This window comes from Rhamphochromis sp. 'chilingali' (assembly GCF_963969265.1).
Source record: "Rhamphochromis sp. 'chilingali' genome assembly, chromosome: 4".
Lineage (NCBI taxonomy): Eukaryota > Metazoa > Chordata > Actinopteri > Cichliformes > Cichlidae > Rhamphochromis > Rhamphochromis sp. 'chilingali'.
In genome coordinates this window covers 27,084,580-27,102,668 of record NC_137948.1, presented here as the reverse complement: position 1 = coordinate 27,102,668, position 18,089 = coordinate 27,084,580, and the positions used below count along the sequence as shown (strand labels likewise).

Sequence of the window (18,089 nt, the reverse complement as noted above, 5' to 3'; positions counted from 1 at the left end):
AGCCTAAATACTACTGAGAGAGAGATAGGTAGGCAGATCGTTGCAGCATGGCATGCTTTCTGATTGACAGTCCAAAGAGTGTGAGAGGCAGGCAGGGCGCACGTCTATGATTCAGCAGTATTCTGCTGGAGGGAAGATGATGAAGAGCCATAGGAGTGGGTGGCAGTGGTGGTGGCGGTAGTGGTAGTTGAGGGATTATTGTGCCCATCTCATTAGCTATGCCTCATTTCATAATGTTAATGTTACAGTTGCTTCAGGGGGGCTGGTGGACATGTGTCACCCACTAAAACCACTAAAAACCTTTCTTTAAATGGACAAAGCCTGCATGTGTTTACGCTGCTAAACAGCGCATCAGCCCGTTCACTGGAGGCCTGAGTGTAGCAGGGGGTGCACTGATGGTGATTATGTAACAGAGGCCGAAGCTCTGGGTCTGGAGGCCATTTGGTGTGTTAATTACACAGATGTAGTCTAAGAATTAACATGCGTGAGGCTGAGATGTTAATGGATCAGGGAATGGTGAGGAGGGTGGATTAGTGTGTTTTTCCTCCATAAAAGATTAACATCTATTTTTAATCCCTTTATGGAAAGTTTTTTTGGAAGTAGCTTTTAGTCGGAGGGGCCCAGCACAGGTCAATATAAAGAGGAAGGATTACATTACACCACAGGGTTCAGTGTATGTGAAGTGGCTGCAGGATGAATCCGCATTTCATCATTTTATTCTTAGACTCTGTGGGAAACTGGGAGCCTTTTCAGTGACACAATGGATGAATCAGCAAAAAAAACCACACACGTTCCACATTAATAAAGCTGCACATTTCCCAGACAAAGATCTAAACGGCAAACTTTCGTTATAACTCTCAGTCGGCACAATACGGCCATGAAATGTGTGTCGTTTAATAGGCTGTTGTGAGATTAGTCCAATAATTAAAGAAACTGTTAAAGACCTTAATTTGTAAAAAAAAAAAAAAAAAATTAAATAAATCATTTATCGTATTTTTTCATGACAAGAATATGCAATGCAGTGAAAGAACAAAAATAGATATCTTTATTTGTTTAACATTGATCAAGAAGTTACCCAAAGGTAAATTTTAAAAAAGAGAGAGAGAAAAGCCAAGAACCTTTACAAACGTCATAAATCATTGTCTTAAATTATTGTAACCTCAGCTGCAAACACAAACAATCAGCTGAACCAAAGCTCTCAGACAAATGAAAGTGTTTCGCTGAACAGCTGAAGGATAAAATGTATTATGGTGTGCGCACATGCTAAAACCAAATCTAAATGACAACCTAAAAAAACCCATCCATTACTTAGCGCAGTAAATATACTTGGTTGTAACTCTTTAGGGCTTTGTACACTCGATGGATGCGAAACGGTACAAATATTTCAAAGTACTGCATTTCGTGGTCTCGCTCACAATAAAACACACATTTCCGATAAGTTAATAAAGAACTAATAAAAGTCAAAATTCAGACTTTCTGGGAGTGTCTCATTCCTTTGCTCTGAAGAACCTGAGTAACGTTGAACTCGAAAAACAACAAACCAGACGGAGGATTTGAGAAGAAAAACACTTGGTTTCGATCACCTGCTGAAATCGACTGCGGCTGATTGTCAGGTGTTAGTGTTTAACCCAACAGGTTCCATCGGGTGGCTAAGAGGCGTTTCTGAAAAAGTTCGGCAGCAACGATACGGCACTGTAAATTAAAATGAGAAAAAAAAAGAAGAACAAAACAAAACGTGCAATCAATGCGCCAATTACACAAAATACAATTACATCAGCAGTGTGCCTCCTTTTGCATGTCTAGCTATTCTCAAAAGAACAGAACATCGCAAAAGCGTATAAATGAAAAGTTCGCCCGATCGTTTTCATACATACCCGTACGCATGTTTATACCGGGTGCTTTGACTGTGAAGGCACAAAGGGTATCTCAAACAAATTTGCGTGGATCAATGTCAAGGGCTGTGGCGGGTTGTGAGGGGGTCAATGTTACAGTGGTTTTGAGTGCTGTCATTCTACTTTGTGGTTTCTGAAGATCACCCTTTGACTTTGAGCTCATGGATACCATGTATAACAGGGCAGAGGGCGCTTAGAGAGACGCTTCTCCTCTGGTTCTGCTAAGTTCCTTGGATAGAGGCTACAGCATCTTCATATACAGCAGAGCACTGGAAGTGCAATCCCATTTTGCAATTACAATTGTCAAAAATCAGGTGAACACTTGGCTAAAATGAACAAACACATAAACATGCTTGCAAATGCATTGTAAAGTCTACTTGCCAGCAACAAACAAACAAACAAAAATGCACCAATAACATCATATGGTGTTGTCATTACTGATTGAGAAAATTCAGGGCTTCGATTGAACGAGGCTATCGAGGCACGTGCATCTTCCCATACTTCCCTCGGCGAACGTGATGAAATGTCCATAAATATTTCCTTTTGGTTCTACAGCATCTCCACATAGTTTTCAGGGATGAGGCCCCTCTTCCCCTCCAGCTCCCCCTCCAGCCAGCCCGGCTCCCTCGACTGGGTCACTGCAAGAGAGGACACAGTGTCACTGACGGGGGGGAACAACAGCATGGGAGGGGATGAGGGTGGGAGAGAGACAGAGGACACTGGGCCTCCAGTGAGTACACTGTTAAGAGAGTGTGGAGGTCATTTCCAAACCTCAAAGCAAAACAGCCCGCTTTTAGAAGGCTTGCTAAATTGAAATAGAAACTAATATCTCACTTTTTCCTGAACAGAATGGGAATTTCAAAGACAATTGTTGCGATCTCTGTGACATCTAGTATCTGACGTCACCTCACCATATACGTTTTATCTGTTGAGTTGTGGTGGCATTAAATGAAGTGCATAATGAGTGGTGTAACAGTTAGTTGTGAAAAGGGAAGCAAATGCAGAGGAGCTTTAAATCTATGTTTGTTAAACCAGCGGTCCCCAATCCCCGGGCCACGGACCGTGAGTCATTTGGTACTGGGCAGCGAGAGTTGAGGCTCAGGTATGAAATTCATGGTTTTCGGGGTTTTTAGTGTTATTTTTTAATCATTTTTATCATTAATTTGGTTTCCCTGTGTCTTTTCTCATGTGTTATGAATAAATCTTCTGTTTTTTGGTAACAGTACTGGTTCTATTTTGTTGTATTTATCCGTGACACCTTAAAGGCCGGGCTGTGAAAATATTGTCAGACATGAACCGGTCCGTGGCGCAAAAAAGGTTGGGGACCGATGAGTTGAACGACCAGCAGGGGGCGACAGCTGCGGCTAGAAAAAAAAAAAAGCCCAGCTAAATAAAAGTCCATGAAAACATGCCTCTCAGGTCTCTTACTCTGTGACTTGAGTGAGCATTTTCCTGATGAGGTTATGGACCCAATCCCTCATGTCAGCTCTTGTAAAAAACAACATGACATTCATTTTTAAATCATAGCACCATTTCAAACTGAGCGCATTGGAAAAAAGTGACAAGAAATTCAAAATTTTCCAGATGCAGACTTGCTGTGTAACATATACACTTTAAACACCTTGCATTTTTTTCCAGAAAATTAGTTTTTAAAAAATGCACCGTGAAAAAAATTAAGCTGACATTAAGTGATGATGAGCTGGTCCTGATGTTTCTGCACAAGAAGAGGAAGAAACTAAGATTCTGGGCTTATTTCTTCATTTTTCAGGAGAAGACACCAGGGAGAGTTGAAGCTGTATGACGGAAGACGAAGCTTGAATGTGTATTATATATATAAAAGACACACTGAACCTCTAACCAGTTCACAAGTGGTTTCTGGCAGCTGTTTACCAACACTTGATGGAATCAATTGCAAGGAAGGTGTTGCACCAAAAACCTGCTTGTGATCGTGTTAGTCTCTAGCAGATTGTTGCCCTTAGTGTGCTTGGTAGGCTAAGGTAGGTAACTACTAGCAAAGTCGCAGTAAAACTTGGAAAAAGTGCAATACAAACTGGAAACAGAAAATGTTGCCTCCAAAATAGAAGCAGAAAGTAGTTGCAGATAAGCTGGGCATGTTCCATGCAAGCCACCAGCCACCACAGCAATCTGTTAGCAACTAACACAATCGCAAGGAAGTGGAGGCAACACACATTTTCCACTCACAATCGTCGGTTGCCAGATGGTCATGGACTGATCTCTAGATCTGTGTGACTGGGGCCTTGTTTACTTGACCGTACATTGTGACACGTCCAAAATGTCAGATAAGTTAATGTCACGTGTTTAGCAGTCGCGTGACTGAAAAACTACAATAAAACTCATAGGATGAGAACAATTTCAATCGTACTCATGCTTTTAAAATAATGCTAAAATGTGTTCAAAATATGGAAACGTGGAACACAGAGAAAAGTTCTGCAAAAACTTTCTGCTGGAAAGATAAAACAAACTGGACATAACTCCAGTTCTTTTTAGTGTGAATGTAGCCCCCCCCCTTCACCACCACTGACTGCGTGGGTTGGCTAGAGGGGGGTCAAGACTTCAGGCTTTCATTGCCAAAGCCACCCCATGTCTCCGCCCCTGGGACCTGTCTTCCAGTGCAAGGACTGTTGTTAAAGGGCTGTTTGCATCCACTATGTTTTGAACTGTTATATATTGTATAGTATAATGGAACAACAACAAAAAACTTTAGGTCTCTAAGGTGGCTAAGAATCGAAGAATCGAAGAGAATAAATTATAAGCAAATAAGAAATGCAGATATGTTCTGCTAATTTTAAGGCTTAGGAAACATCAATATATGTCAACTTTGTCTTCACACATATACACAGACTTGGTAAAGAGTCAGACCTCTTGACCTTCTGCACATCTGCTATGCTCCAGCTGACTTAAGACCACAAATACATTTAGAAATAGAAGTGCAGCAAAATGTCAAGGGTTTTGAAGACACAGCAAGTAGATGTTTAGTTGATTAAAACCTCGGCACGTAACATTTATGTAACAATGTCAGTCGCCTCCTTTGAAGCCAGATTAAGTGCTGAAGGACACACAGATAGTAAACAAAGCTGTACAGAATGTGCCCAAACTTTCTTAACAGGATCACTGGAGATTTATGTTAAAATCCAAAAGAAACAACTTCAACAAGATAGTTATTTAAAACGTGAGAAAAATAAAACAGAGGATGGTTTAATCTGACTTTTAAAATATTATTATTTTCTTAATACTTATAAATCCACTTTCTAATAAATTAAGTGTTGTTACTGTAATCATGTTTTGAATGGCATGTACTCCTCACACCAACACTAAAATACAGTTGCACCCATTTCAAACAGTGCAAAAATGTAAAGCTACGTGATCACAACAACCAATAAATTCTTAGGTCATATCAAAAGCATCTCCACAAGCAGGTTTGCTTGTACATAATTCAGTATATACACTTTATACTATCTGTGTCTCATAAAGGAGGGTTCTCACAAAAATATAAAAAATAGGGACTCGAAAAATCCTCATTTCCTCTATGAGTGATTAAAGCTCAGTTGAGCTTCGACTCAGAGACACCACAGACCAAATCTGTGTCTCCTGCGCAGCCCTCCCTGTTCTCCCCCCTCCTTGTCTCATCTCTCCGTTCAATTGAAGATCAGATTGGCTGTTCGGTTTTCCTCCAAATCCAATATGCCAGGGCTGGTTCTGAGTGAGCGACTGGTGTAGGCGATAACACTTACCACCGTTGAATATGTCGCCGACGTGGAAGGAGAGCTCAGAGTCGTGCTCAGCCTCACATGGGTACACTGCCCTGGCTTTCCTGCTGGTGACACTGAAAAATGAAGGCAATCAGTGAGCTGGCGGAGCTTTGGGAAGGATTACCGCACAGTTCAATCTGGGCCCGGGGCCTGCTTGTTCATTCACTCACTAGCCTGAAACAGCAGAAATGGGCCAGGTTGGAAAATAAGAAAAAAAGTACTGAGAGAGGAGCTGGGCCACTACACAGCCTTGTCTTGCCCTATCTCTAGTCTAGACAGTCCAAGGAGCGAGTCAAAACACAGCTACAAGCACATGTGCGTGTGTGTGTGCTCAGACACAATGGGATGCAGCACTGTTTGCAGCAGATTTTGTACAGCCAAAAAGGAAAGCACACATCAGGTCTGCGCAGCAGACAACCATCTATGGTGAGATAATTAAAAAGTAGCAGGGGGATTCTAAAGTAGGTTTGCACACAAACACAGGTAGAAAAGAAATCTCCCTCCGCAGCGCTTCGGCTTTTAAATTCCCATTTGTGAGCTCAGAAGCTGCATTTTAAATCAGCCCGATGTAAAAGAGCGCCGTCAAAGAAACCATATTCACCGCACCGCAAAGGTTAGTAAAAAGACGTATTTATGCCATTCGGTTGGCAAAAACATAAAAACCGTCTCCACAGAAAGCTTGTTTTGCCCACCATTGCAAAGTGTTATCTCGAACGCCAGCAACATTACCATGTAGTAATTGTGCCTTCAACGCACGATGCCCTGATAAATATTTCATATTCTTTCTGCAGAGAGGCAACAATGTAGGATGAGAAAGGAGAAAGAAGATATACAAACTGAAAAAAGTTTGTGGTCACAGAGTTGTCAATACAACAATGCTCAGCCAAGTTCCTGAATTCAGAAGAATTTTGGAAGAATGCACTCATGTGGAACCGCATTTGGAAAAACGAAGACTTTTATTTCGATGAAAACAACATTGATGGATTGCCCATAGAATTACCACGCTGTTTGCATACTCCTCAGCAACATCTGAAGGCACCGAGAATGAACTGAGCATTTATTTGGAGGCAGGCAGGGCAATTGATCAGTGCAATGGGCTGACTGCGTGCACAGTCCCATCCACTTCTCTCAAGGTACCATTTGAGGCTTGACAAAGGAGAAGGTTGCTGCTATGGCCAATGCTTGTGTGGCATTCAATTCATCAAAGGTAACCAAATCACACAAAGAGTGAACAACATTAAAAAGAAAAAGAAGGAAAATATTGATGTGAAAAGCTGCGCTGATGCTAGACGATTGAGACACGCAAGATAAGAGCAGCGAGTTAGTAACGGAGGAAGTGATTTAAAACAGGAAAAGAGAGCGAAAGAATTTTTCCGCATGACATTCAAACATGATGCGAGCGTGATAGTGAACAATTCAGACAAAACAGCACGGAAGAGAGGCCAACTGCAACTACGAAATTAGAGAAGAAACTAGCAAAGAGCCCTGTCTTACCTTTCCTCTTGCCTTTCTTTGTCAGAAGTAGCTTTGGTAGCAGCAGTTTGACGCTCTCCTGACGATCCAGGAGCAGAGCAGGAGGCTGCTGCTGTGGCAGATCTGCAAATAAAACAGAGCAGCTTAGTCACCACAGATTCCATAGTGTCGTCTGCTGACTGAAATTATGGTCAGCATTATGTAATCCATCGGTTTCCCGCTTTGGATTTTTGGATTTTTAGCCGCTGACGACTTGTTTTTTGAACACTATGAGAAAGGGGCGTCTCTGACTGGAATATTGCACAATTTATAGTTTATTTAATTCTTAATTCAACCATAAAGAACAAAATGAAACATTTAGACTTAGAATTAGCGTTTAGTGAGGTCATAAATCAAAAGAGAAGTAGGCTCATGTAACCACAGGCTTCTGTACAATCACTTGGTTTTGCAACTAGAAGAGTCACCCCCTGCTGGCCATCAAAAAGAATGCAGATTAAGGCTAAGGACATCTTATACATACAGTAATGTTGGCATACTACACTATAGCACGGAGTCACATTTCCATGAAAACAACACGATACCAGCATTAATGTTCTTGTTCACGCAGCATTATAATATAAATGCAATTGAAATATATGAACTCAAAGGTTTATTTACTCAAATGTGATTTTTTTGTGAGGAAAATGTGCTTGGTGTAAACTAAACATATACCGATCAATTTAATTTTATTTCACCAGATTCCATTAAATATAACATTTAGATATACAATATAGCAAAATCAGAAGGAAAACTTTAATTAGTTAACGTCACCATCTTGAGCTGATTTTTGTGTGTGTACCCCGTGAAGAGGTTCTCAAGCCATTATGCGTTTCTTTTCTTGGTAAAACCTGTACCTACAGTAGTGAGCGCAGGTTCTGCACAGTCACACGTTGACTGTAGTTTTATCTGTTGCAGTAGTAGCTGTGCTTTACACTCGTTGTCAGGGCCAACAAGTCTATGGCCGACCTGAAGGACTGAGGTAGGGGTCCTGATAAAGGGAGAGTGCAGCAGAGGAAAGCAGGAGTCTCAGCCAGGCATCCCTCTGTGCTCCATGCCTGCCCCAGGGCCAGTGCTAATACAGCACATAATGAGCAAATTGCTCCTAGCTGCCGCTCCCATAGAGACGTTAATAAAGGCAATTAGAGGGAGCAGCTGGGGAGGGGCTGGAGGTTGAGAGGATGGTGTGAATAGTGGTTACGTTGGCACTAGTAGACGTGGGGGGAGAGATAGCCTTAAGGGAGAACATGGCTGGGGATGTTATGTGGACATAGGTGGAGGTGAACACAGCGCTGTGCTCACGTTTTCGTCCCACGCCACCCCCTCGCCTCCCGTAGTTGCTTTCTTCCCTCATTTCTTCCGCTGCTTCTCTCAGTGCTCTTGTCCATCCCCAGCGGTGGCTGTTCTGTTTGGGCCTGGCCTGACTGTGGGTGATTTATAGCTCTGCAGCAGTGTGGGGCCACTGTGGTGCTCAGCTGCTCCACATCAGCATGGGGGACAGTGCGCTGCAGTGCAGCAAATCCACTCATTAACCTGGTCCCAGGCACAACCACTGTCCGCCTGGGTCGAAGCCAAAAGAGAGGAGAGCCGAGGAGCGCCAACACTTGACCCACCAGCAGGTGAACTCACTCACATACACGCCATATCCAAAATTAGATGATATTGAAAGGAGAAAATGTCAACATCCACATATTTCAGAAAAGTTAAATGATCTGTCTGACTGTTTCTCACAGCTGGGAAGAGGATTATGCAGCTCTGTGAAGATCTTTAAAATAAACAGATATCTAAATAATAATAACAGAATAAACAGTTAGGGAAATCAGGTAACGCCACATGGTTGCCCTAGAAACTTGTTAAATACATCAGAGGTAAATGGATTTATCCAAAAATTGCTTTCACAATTACAGCTAAGCCAAAGCGAGGGAAATCGTTTACCGTTTCTCTTCAGCAAAAATAGCATCGAGCATGAATTGCTCTTCGTTGTTTTTTACCCGTCACAGGCCTAGCTAAGCCTTTTCTGTAAAGATGATTAAATACAGTAAATAGGGACTTGAAAATGCAGTGCATGAAAGGCCTGGATGAAAATCCCCTTTCAGATGCCGGTAATATTTATCACAAGAGTTTTCTTTAAGAGTATTAAGTTGTGAGGATGTGTATGTATATTATATTGAGCAGAGGGCAAATTGTAAAAACTAAAGGGCATCATTATATCAAACTCAAACAATATTGCAAACACGGAATTTCAAAGTGAACAGCACCTGGAGGTCTTCTGGTTTATCGTTATAAACAGTGGGGTTATCACACGTTATCACGCATTGCACAGCAGAGGGCTGCTGCTTCTCATTACTGCAGGAATTTCAGCCTGGAGGATCCAAGCCTTGTTGATCCTGGCGTGGAGCTAACATGGGGATGAGCGGGGCTATCGACCGTCTTTCTACCAAAGGACGAAAGGCAGCGGTGGGATTTAGTACTGTTTCTAGTAGAAAGTGGGATCAGACCTATAGCCGAGCTGCTCGCCCAGCAATCTCCAGTTTGGGTGGGCAGGAAATAAGCTCTGATCCACCATTTTATGATCCACAGCTGTCTGCCAGTGGGAGGCTTGGAGGGCTGGAGGTGGGGCAGCAGCACAGAGATAGAAGGAGGCCAAAAAAACAAAACAAAAAAAAGGCCAGAAAATGTAACCTCATTGGGCAGCACTTCGGGCAACTGAGCCGCTGGGAGAAGCTGTGAGTGAATTCAGGGAGAAGAGGAGAAATGAGGCAAGACATGGAAGTAGACAGAGAAGATAAATCGTGCAAATACCCACAAAGAGTTACTGTATGATACAGTGAGTCAGGATGCATTTTTTTTGTATGACCATGCAGATTTTTGCCATTCTGCAGGACAGAGACTAAAATATGTTGCTTTCCAGGTGCGCCTTTGAGCACGCCAGAGAGCAGATAACACATTTCTGAGAGTGGCTGGAAGTAATGCAGCAATTGCCATCCCTACTGCTCTTTTTGGCTACGACTCACGCCGAATCCCTGGGTTCCACGCCAGAGAGCTGCTGTGCTAACAGGTCTCTACCATCTCACATGCTAAGATTTATGAGCGAACAAAGCCAGGGCGACACCCTGTGACATATGGCGCAAGTCTTCATAAAGGGACAGGGGCTGCGGCTATAAGGGTAAACAAGATTAATATCTCCCCAATGTCAATACGATTTACACGGCCAACGCACGGCCACCTGTCTCCCAAACAAATAAGAGCCGAGATTTACGACCTCCTCCTGGTTGCTCCTTCCGTCCTCCAACATGATGCCACATATGTGGGAAAGCACAAAAAAATAAATAAATAAAATACCCACAGGGGAAAAAAATAGAGTTGGTTACATAAGGGCTATAGAGCCTTGTCCGTCTAATACTGCAACTTAGAAAAAAAACTAAACATGCCTACACTCACAGGCGGGCAGGCACCCACAGAGGTCACAGAGAGAAGAATCACATTGTCCTCTGTCAAGGTGTGAGGAGGATTTGTTTTTATTTTACAACTCTTTTCAGCTGATGGAAAAGGAGAGAGGGACAGTGAATGAGGGAAAAAAAGACAAGTCTATTCCAAGGTGAATGTGTAGACATGACACAGCAGAGAGTCTAACATCTGCAGCATAACCCAATAATTCATCTCTCACATCAGCATTCAAGACAAGTCATAGGCTGAAAACAACAAAAAGGACCAAGGACTTAGCAGTGAGGACAGAAAGGAGAAGCCAGCGAGGGAGAGAGAGGGAGAGAGGCATGGCAATGCATTCCAGCTATTAATGCATTTCCCATCTAGTACAAAAGAGTAATAGCAAGAACAATGGGGCTGACACTCCAATAATTAATTCCACTTTACCTTGAATAATCTGTTATTTAATTAAACTCAAAAATGGCAACTGCGTAATGTGCATTACAGGTTAGCAAACGCGTGATTCACACGAGAACTGAGATGCTCGTTTTCCACGATTCACAATGTTCAAAAATAGGTAAGTGTGCATTATTAATAATGATTGTTTTATCTTGCCAAGTATGCTTTTTGCCCAGAGTTGTAAAGAGGGAGCTGAGATGCAGCTGCTAAGTGCAGAAAAGTGCAACTGCTTCCCATGATGAATGAAACCCAAAGTGTTTACATGAATTTCCTTTTTAATAATGTCCACAGGAAGAAGTTGCTGGACTTTTGGCTTAGAGTCGCTATTCTCAGGTTGTTGCTGAAATATGTGCGCCAATATTCAAAGTATTTCATTCTTCATTTTACTCCGCAAGTGTGCATCAAAGTTACTGTCGAGCCAGATGATGCAAAACTGAAAGGGTGTGAAAGGGCATTTCAATTTTCTGCCAGCTGAGGATGACCAACGGTGCCCTGAATCAAACGCTAACATGTTGCTAAAAGATGTGCTTTTCTAAGGACGTTTTCAAACTGGACGAGGGGAGCATCGAATCCCCGATGGTCTGATTAAACTACACCGGTTTGAACTGGAAGACAAAAAACCTAAAATCCAATTGATTTAATGGAAGATTTCTGCTCCAAAAACACTAACAAGAGACTAAAAAGAATATGAATATACATAAGAACAGGTTCTCACAGAATCACAGTAACCACGTCAATACAAAATGCAAGTGAATAAAAAGCCTACAATTAAAATAATGTCCTTCTCTCTTATTTGGAGTTTGCCTTTTCCTCTGAATCATCCCCTACACTTCTGAGAAGTTCAACGATTCATATGTTAAATGAATCAATACATTAAGTGAGAGGAAATTGGCCCAAAGACTGATTACCAGACTAACAGCTGTGCTTTGGAAGCAAAGACCAGTTAATTAGAAAACACTCTAATCAAACATTAGTTATTAAAAACAGAGTTTACCTTTGAGAATGGGATAACTTGATGTGAAGCACTACTAATTTGAAATCATTTTCATTTGTGGCCTGATAGCTGAAGATCTCACCTCACAAACATGCATTCTGAGCGCCCGCATGCGACATATCGATTTGAGACTTAGTGAAGAACTCACCCGGAGTTGCTGCCTGAGGAGAGGCTGGCATTAAGAGGGGCGTGGTCACTCTTCTCCATATTCACCTCTGAGGCCGAGGCTGATGATGACTGCGATGACACAGATTCATTGCTGCCCATTGATGTCTCATCTGGAGCTGGGCTGGAACTGTCTCCCACTGTTGACACTGGGATAAACAATTAACATGTGTTTGTTTGAGTTAATTACATCTTTTTAAATAATTTTAGTCAATGGTAAAAGGTTCAGTCTGCTCAAGCTCGCCGACGATAAAACAGATGAATAATTTATCAACACATGAAAACAATCCTGCATCAACAAGGGACTTTGTAAATCAAACTGCTGTCAAAGCAGGCGAGACTTACAACCAAGTTTGTGTTGTTCGTTACACTTGTGAAGTCATAGACAGGAACCTAAGAGACAGCTGGGAGAGCCGAGCTCTTGTTTTTCACTTTTACTGTGACGTAAAGATTGTGCTTTTAGGAGATGAGGGAGGCACAAAAGGATAAATGTAAAAAAACAAAAAAAACAAAACCACAAAATACAACATTTATCTCTCCCCCGATAAATACATCAATTATGAAAATGTCTAAGAACTGGCTTTGTGTACAGTACAGTGATAAACTCTTGAGCCACCCTCATTTCTTTATATTTTGCTAATAAAATAGGAAATGTGTGCAGTGATTTATTGAAACATGTGCAAACATACATGGAAGTACAATATATAGGCCAAAAACAGAGTTTGTACATTTCTAATGAACTTGAAAGTCAATATTTGTTATGAACACAGCCTGATCTTTCTTAGGCAGCTGCTTCAGGAATAGTTCTCCAGGCTTCTTGAAGGACATTCAAAGCTCTTCTTTGGATGTTGGCTGCTGGCACTATTCTCTCAAGATGATCCCACACTGCGTCAATAATATTGAGGCCCGAGCTCTGGGGAGGCCAATCGATGACCAACAGTGTTACACTGTGAGTTTTTCTATCCAAGTATGCTTTTACTGCGCCGGCAGTCTGTTTGGGATCATTGTCATGGTGAAAAATGAAGCAGTTGTTGTTACAACTTGCTTCTTATACGCAGCACTAGATGTGAGCAGAATATTGTTGCTAGCCTACTGTTCAAGTCTTTTGTTTAGAACCAAAGATTAATTTATACTGTAAATCATGCAAAGCTTCTCTAGTGGAAAAAAGTTAAAGTTAAAAGTTAAAAAAAATCTATTGATTAAACTTGAGACCACTTTATAATGAGAATGAGTTCAATTTATTTTATGCATTATTATATAATTTTATCTACAGATTTTGACAGTACATTTTTTTGTAAAGTGCTCTAAGAAAAAGATCACATCTGATGAAATAAATATTAAAAAAGCAAAACACACCCAACAGTAATAAACTGGCAGCTAAATCTTTAGCACCTTTTACATTTTAATTAAATCAGTAACAAACATGCAAGTGATCTGTAATCATCTTGAGAATAAGAGCCTTGTAAACCACAGTTGTTGGAAAGCTTCCTGACACAAATACTCTGATTAAAGCACCTCTCTACGCATAGCGTGCCGTCACATCTGCGAGGATATCAGACACCCAGCACGGCACGTAGAATCATAAGAAGAGTCACACGCATACATAAACACTGCTCTCTCTTACCCACTTCAGCATTCTTAAATTGCTTTTACTCTTATTATGTGGGACCCATATAAAAGACACAAAGGTTAAAAAAGGATTATGCCTTTCATCCCTGATATTAAAATACCCCACAGTAAAAGCTAGCACAAGGGAGACAAAGAGAGGCAATCTGGTAAGCAGATTTAGACTCCTTTGGTATTGTGTGTGTGTGTGTGTGTGTGTGTGTGTGTGGGGGGGGGGGGGGGGGGGGGGGGGGGGATTTAACTGGCTGTGGATCAGAAACTGCTAGAGTTAGAGTGTTTGGGTCAGTGGGTCAGGTGACCAGCTCTCCTGATGTACCAGAGTGGGACTCTCTTATGCTGCAGTCTCCCAGTCAATCTTTAGAGAAAGTAAATTTTTAAGTAAACAAAAACACAGAAAAGACCCAGATGCAAATCCCTTCAAACAGTATTAGAGAAAGAAGGTGATTAAGTTTAGTGTGTCATCTGTAGACACTGTTATTCTGCATAGCACTCATAAGGGAACAGACAGAGTGAGTGATTTAGAGCTCAGCAGGGATCAGCGGTAAATACACTTAGTTGCCAGTTTATTTGTTACACCCACCTCAAACTAATGGATACTAATATTGTTGCCTGAATGCATCCGACAGTGATAATGTTTAGTTTTTGTTTAAACCGCCCATTAGAAAGATGCTGATTCGACTTCATGATAATTCTGGATATTTTGACTTTGTGTTTCTGTTCAACAACACTGTATTACATAAAGCCTAACCTCCTTGGTGCACCTCACAACCTGGCAACACTCTATTATGATAATTAATGCACAAAATATGTTAGAGTATGAGTGTACAAATTAGCACTAAAATAAATTAGCACTAAAGTTTTCCCTTTTCAGGTTCTTTAAGACAATACATGTTGGATTTTAAATTGCCCCTCAACAGAATCTCAACTGGCAGCTTCCTTGTGTAGACCTAGAACCAGCGTAGACCCCCCTTTTCCTTCAGAACTGTCTTAATTTTTTGCTGCATAGATTCAACAAAATGCTGAAAACATTCCTCAGGGGTTTTGGTCCATATTGACATGATAGCGTCACAAATTTGGAGAAAATTCTTTTGGCTGCAAATTGGCGGCTCTATTGAACTGAGATCTAGTGACTGTAGAGTAGAGCAGGGCAATATGACCAAAAATATTTATCACGATATACGTTTGAAAATTTGCAATAACAATATAACTGACAATATAATTAACACTAGACAAAATACTTTACAACTCTACACCTTTGTTAGTGCAAAAAAACCCCCCCAAACATCAATATATTTTCACTTAAACAAGCAGCTGTTTTTTTATGTGCATTAAAGTTGTATAAAAATGTAACAGTGCAAATTCCTTGCTGACAGTTTAACCAAAAGGCATTTCCAGTGGAAATTGGCCGACATATCCTCAGCATAACCATGCATAATATCCACAAAACTTAAAAAGAGGTTATACACACACAATACGGTAATATTATGTTGAAGCACAGTACGTATCACTCCGCGAGGCGTCTGCCTACGATAGCCGTAATGCTCCAACAATCCATCAAGCGGTGCGGCTTTGTAGTTTAGCAAAGTCGTACTCAAACATTTGATAGATTTTCGAGCGCCGTGTACGACATAAAATCGTTTCGAGGTCAGTAAACACAACCGGAATTCATACATAAGGCACACGGGATTATAAGGGGCACTGTCTATTTTCAGAAAAATCAAAGGATTGATTTTAAGTGTGCCGTGTTTTCCAAAAAAACACGGTAATAACGACGGCCCGCTAGCATGCTCTACCAAAAATAGTGCTTTGTTGTGTATCTGACGGACGAAAGCTAAACCAGTTCCACGCCACTGAAGTTGCCTCATTTTTACAAACCAATTCTGGTTCATCCGTTTCATTCAACGATCCGCTTTCGACCTTCTCATTTTCCGCCATGTGCGTATGAAAACAAAGGCACTGCGCATGCGCGTTTTACCCATAATCTATCGCGATATTTCATTTTCTTATCGTTGCCCAACATTATACCGGTATTACCGTGAACGGTATGATATGGCCCAGCCCTACTGTAGAGGCCATTTGAGTACAGTGAACTCATCGTCATGTAAAAGAAATCAGTTTGAGACGATTTGAGCTTTGTGGCGTGGTGCGTTATCCTCCTGGAAGCAGCCATCAGAAGATGGGCATGCTGTGGTCATAAAGGCATAGACACAGTCAGCAGCCATACTAAGCTAAACAGTGGCTTTTTGAATGATGGTCAGTTGGTACTAGTTGGCCCAAAATGTGTCAAGAAAATATTTTCTGCACCACTGCACTACTACCAGTTCGAACCACTGATACAAGCCAGGCCAGCTCTATGCTTTCATGTTGTTTGCACTAAATTCTGGCCCTGTTATCTGAATACTGCAACAGAAATCGAGACTCATCAGACCAGGCAAAGTCTATATAGTTTTCCATTTTGGTCCAGCAGCAGCCTTGGTTTCCTGTTCGTAGCTTAGGACCGACATCCAGCGTGGTCTTTTGCTGCTGCAGGCCATCTGCTTCATGACTTACTGAGTTGTGCATTCCGAGATGCTCTTCTGCGTACCTTGGTTGTAACCAGTAGTTACTGTTGCCTTCCTCTCAGCTTGAAACAGTATGGCTATTCTCCATTGACATCAACAATACATTTTTACCCTCACTGTATAGTTTCTTTCTTGTTTCATCTCTGTAATCTCTAGAGATGACTGTGTGGGGAAAATCCCAGTAGATCAGCAGTTTCTGAAATACTTTGCTATATTCTATAGACCAGCCTGTCTGGCACCGACAACCGTGCGACGATCAAAGTTATCGGTTTGAGCTTCAGCAGGTCATCTTCACCATATCTACATGCCTAAATGTATTGAGTTGCTGTGTGGTGTATCCGCATATCCGCACATGGAAATGGAAGTAAAATAATATTTTCCAACATAACAGATTTATGTTCAGTTCATTTGCACTTACTAAAAGTCTCAGGGCAGGTATTACTCACTTGTTGCCACTTAAGACCTCTTGGGCCCTACAAATGAATAAATGCTAAGTGAGATGCTTGCTGAATCACTATAGTGCTTTACAGCTAAAGTGAGGAGCATTTGAACTTCTAGAGCAAAAAAATAAATAAATTCCTAAACACATTCACAACACCTTTTATTTAACACACCAAGAAATGTGAAAATATACAGGTACAAACTTGTACATCTCTTACCATTCTGAATGTCAAGGGCTTGCGGATTGTAGACAGCCAAAGGCCGATTCTGTCGACTCATTTTCTTGGACTGCCTCGTGGGAGCACAGAGCACTGGGGCAGCAGGTGAGAGAGGGCATGACTCGGGAGCATCTGTAAAGATCTGAATACACATGTGAATAAGTCTGTAGCAAAACACAGCATACACAATGCAGATACTCCTAGACTGTTGAGCTGCAGCATGTCCTCAACTGAACCAATGTGTTTTGAAAAACTCACACTCTTTATGTAGTTGTGGATGGAAAAAGATATTTGCAGCAGCAGCAAGTTCTCCTAGGAAAAGTTGAGCTGCTCATTGATTGGACCCTAAAAACTGCATGTGAACAGATTCGTGTGTGTGTGTGTGCGCGTGTGTGTGTGTGTGTGTGTGTGTGTGTGTGTGTGTGTGTGTGTGTGTGTGTGTGTGTGTGTGTGTGTGTGTGGCCAAAAAATTAAAAAATAACTAAATAAATAAATAATCACTTCCCCATCTAGAAATCCAGGGCTAAGTTAAGGTGACGTTTTTCCTCCGAAAAAAATTGACCCAAAGTCAAATAAACAAGGTTTGGACTTGAGGAGGACTGGCCAACTGGCAAAGCCTGTTTACACCGGGCCCGTGTTTACATATAAACTTCAGATGTGGAGTTAAAAGAGAATAGGGCTGCAGAGAAGAGGAAGTCTCAGCAGAGCCTCAGAAAGGATCACAGATGAGGAGAGGAGGGAGGTAGGGAAGGGAGAGGAGAGAGAGAGAAAGTGAGCGAGAGTGTGAACGGAGAGGCAGATAGAGGAGGGGGAGGGGGGGTGGGGGCATGAGAGAAAAAGTTTGTAGGAGAGAGGCAGATAGAAAAAGTGAGAAATCTGATATGGCTGAGAGTTTGTGCTGCCTCTCTCTTCCCCTCTCGCCTCTCTCTGCAGATGGAGGTGAATGTAAAGCAGAGTCTACTGTTGGTATCTGGGGGTATCAACAGTCTGGAGTGGGACTCAGCTGTGAGGGAAGTTAATGCCCGTCT

The 18,089-nt window shown here is 41.7% G+C and overlaps 1 protein-coding gene across 2 annotated transcripts in view; it reads right to left on the bottom strand.

Annotated features, from left to right (window-relative positions):
• Positions 1 to 767: 767 nt before the first annotated feature.
• The window catches only part of arhgap10 (Rho GTPase activating protein 10), a 55,421-nt gene continuing 38,099 nt past the window's right edge, over positions 768 to 18,089 (bottom strand). The window contains exons 19-23 of one of the 2 annotated variants that reach the window (XM_080879609.1): positions 17,062 to 17,203; positions 12,199 to 12,364; positions 7,157 to 7,258; positions 5,645 to 5,736; positions 771 to 2,530 (exon numbers count right to left, since the gene is read on the bottom strand). In XM_080879609.1, coding sequence (XP_080735735.1) covers positions 2,442 to 2,530; positions 5,645 to 5,736; positions 7,157 to 7,258; positions 12,199 to 12,364; positions 17,062 to 17,203 — 591 coding nt within the window. In that variant the 3' untranslated portion in view covers positions 771 to 2,441. Of the gene's footprint in view, positions 2,531 to 5,644; positions 5,737 to 7,156; positions 7,259 to 12,198; positions 12,365 to 17,061; positions 17,204 to 18,089 lie in introns of both variants that reach the window. The other variant, XM_080879610.1, reaches the window with a different exon arrangement.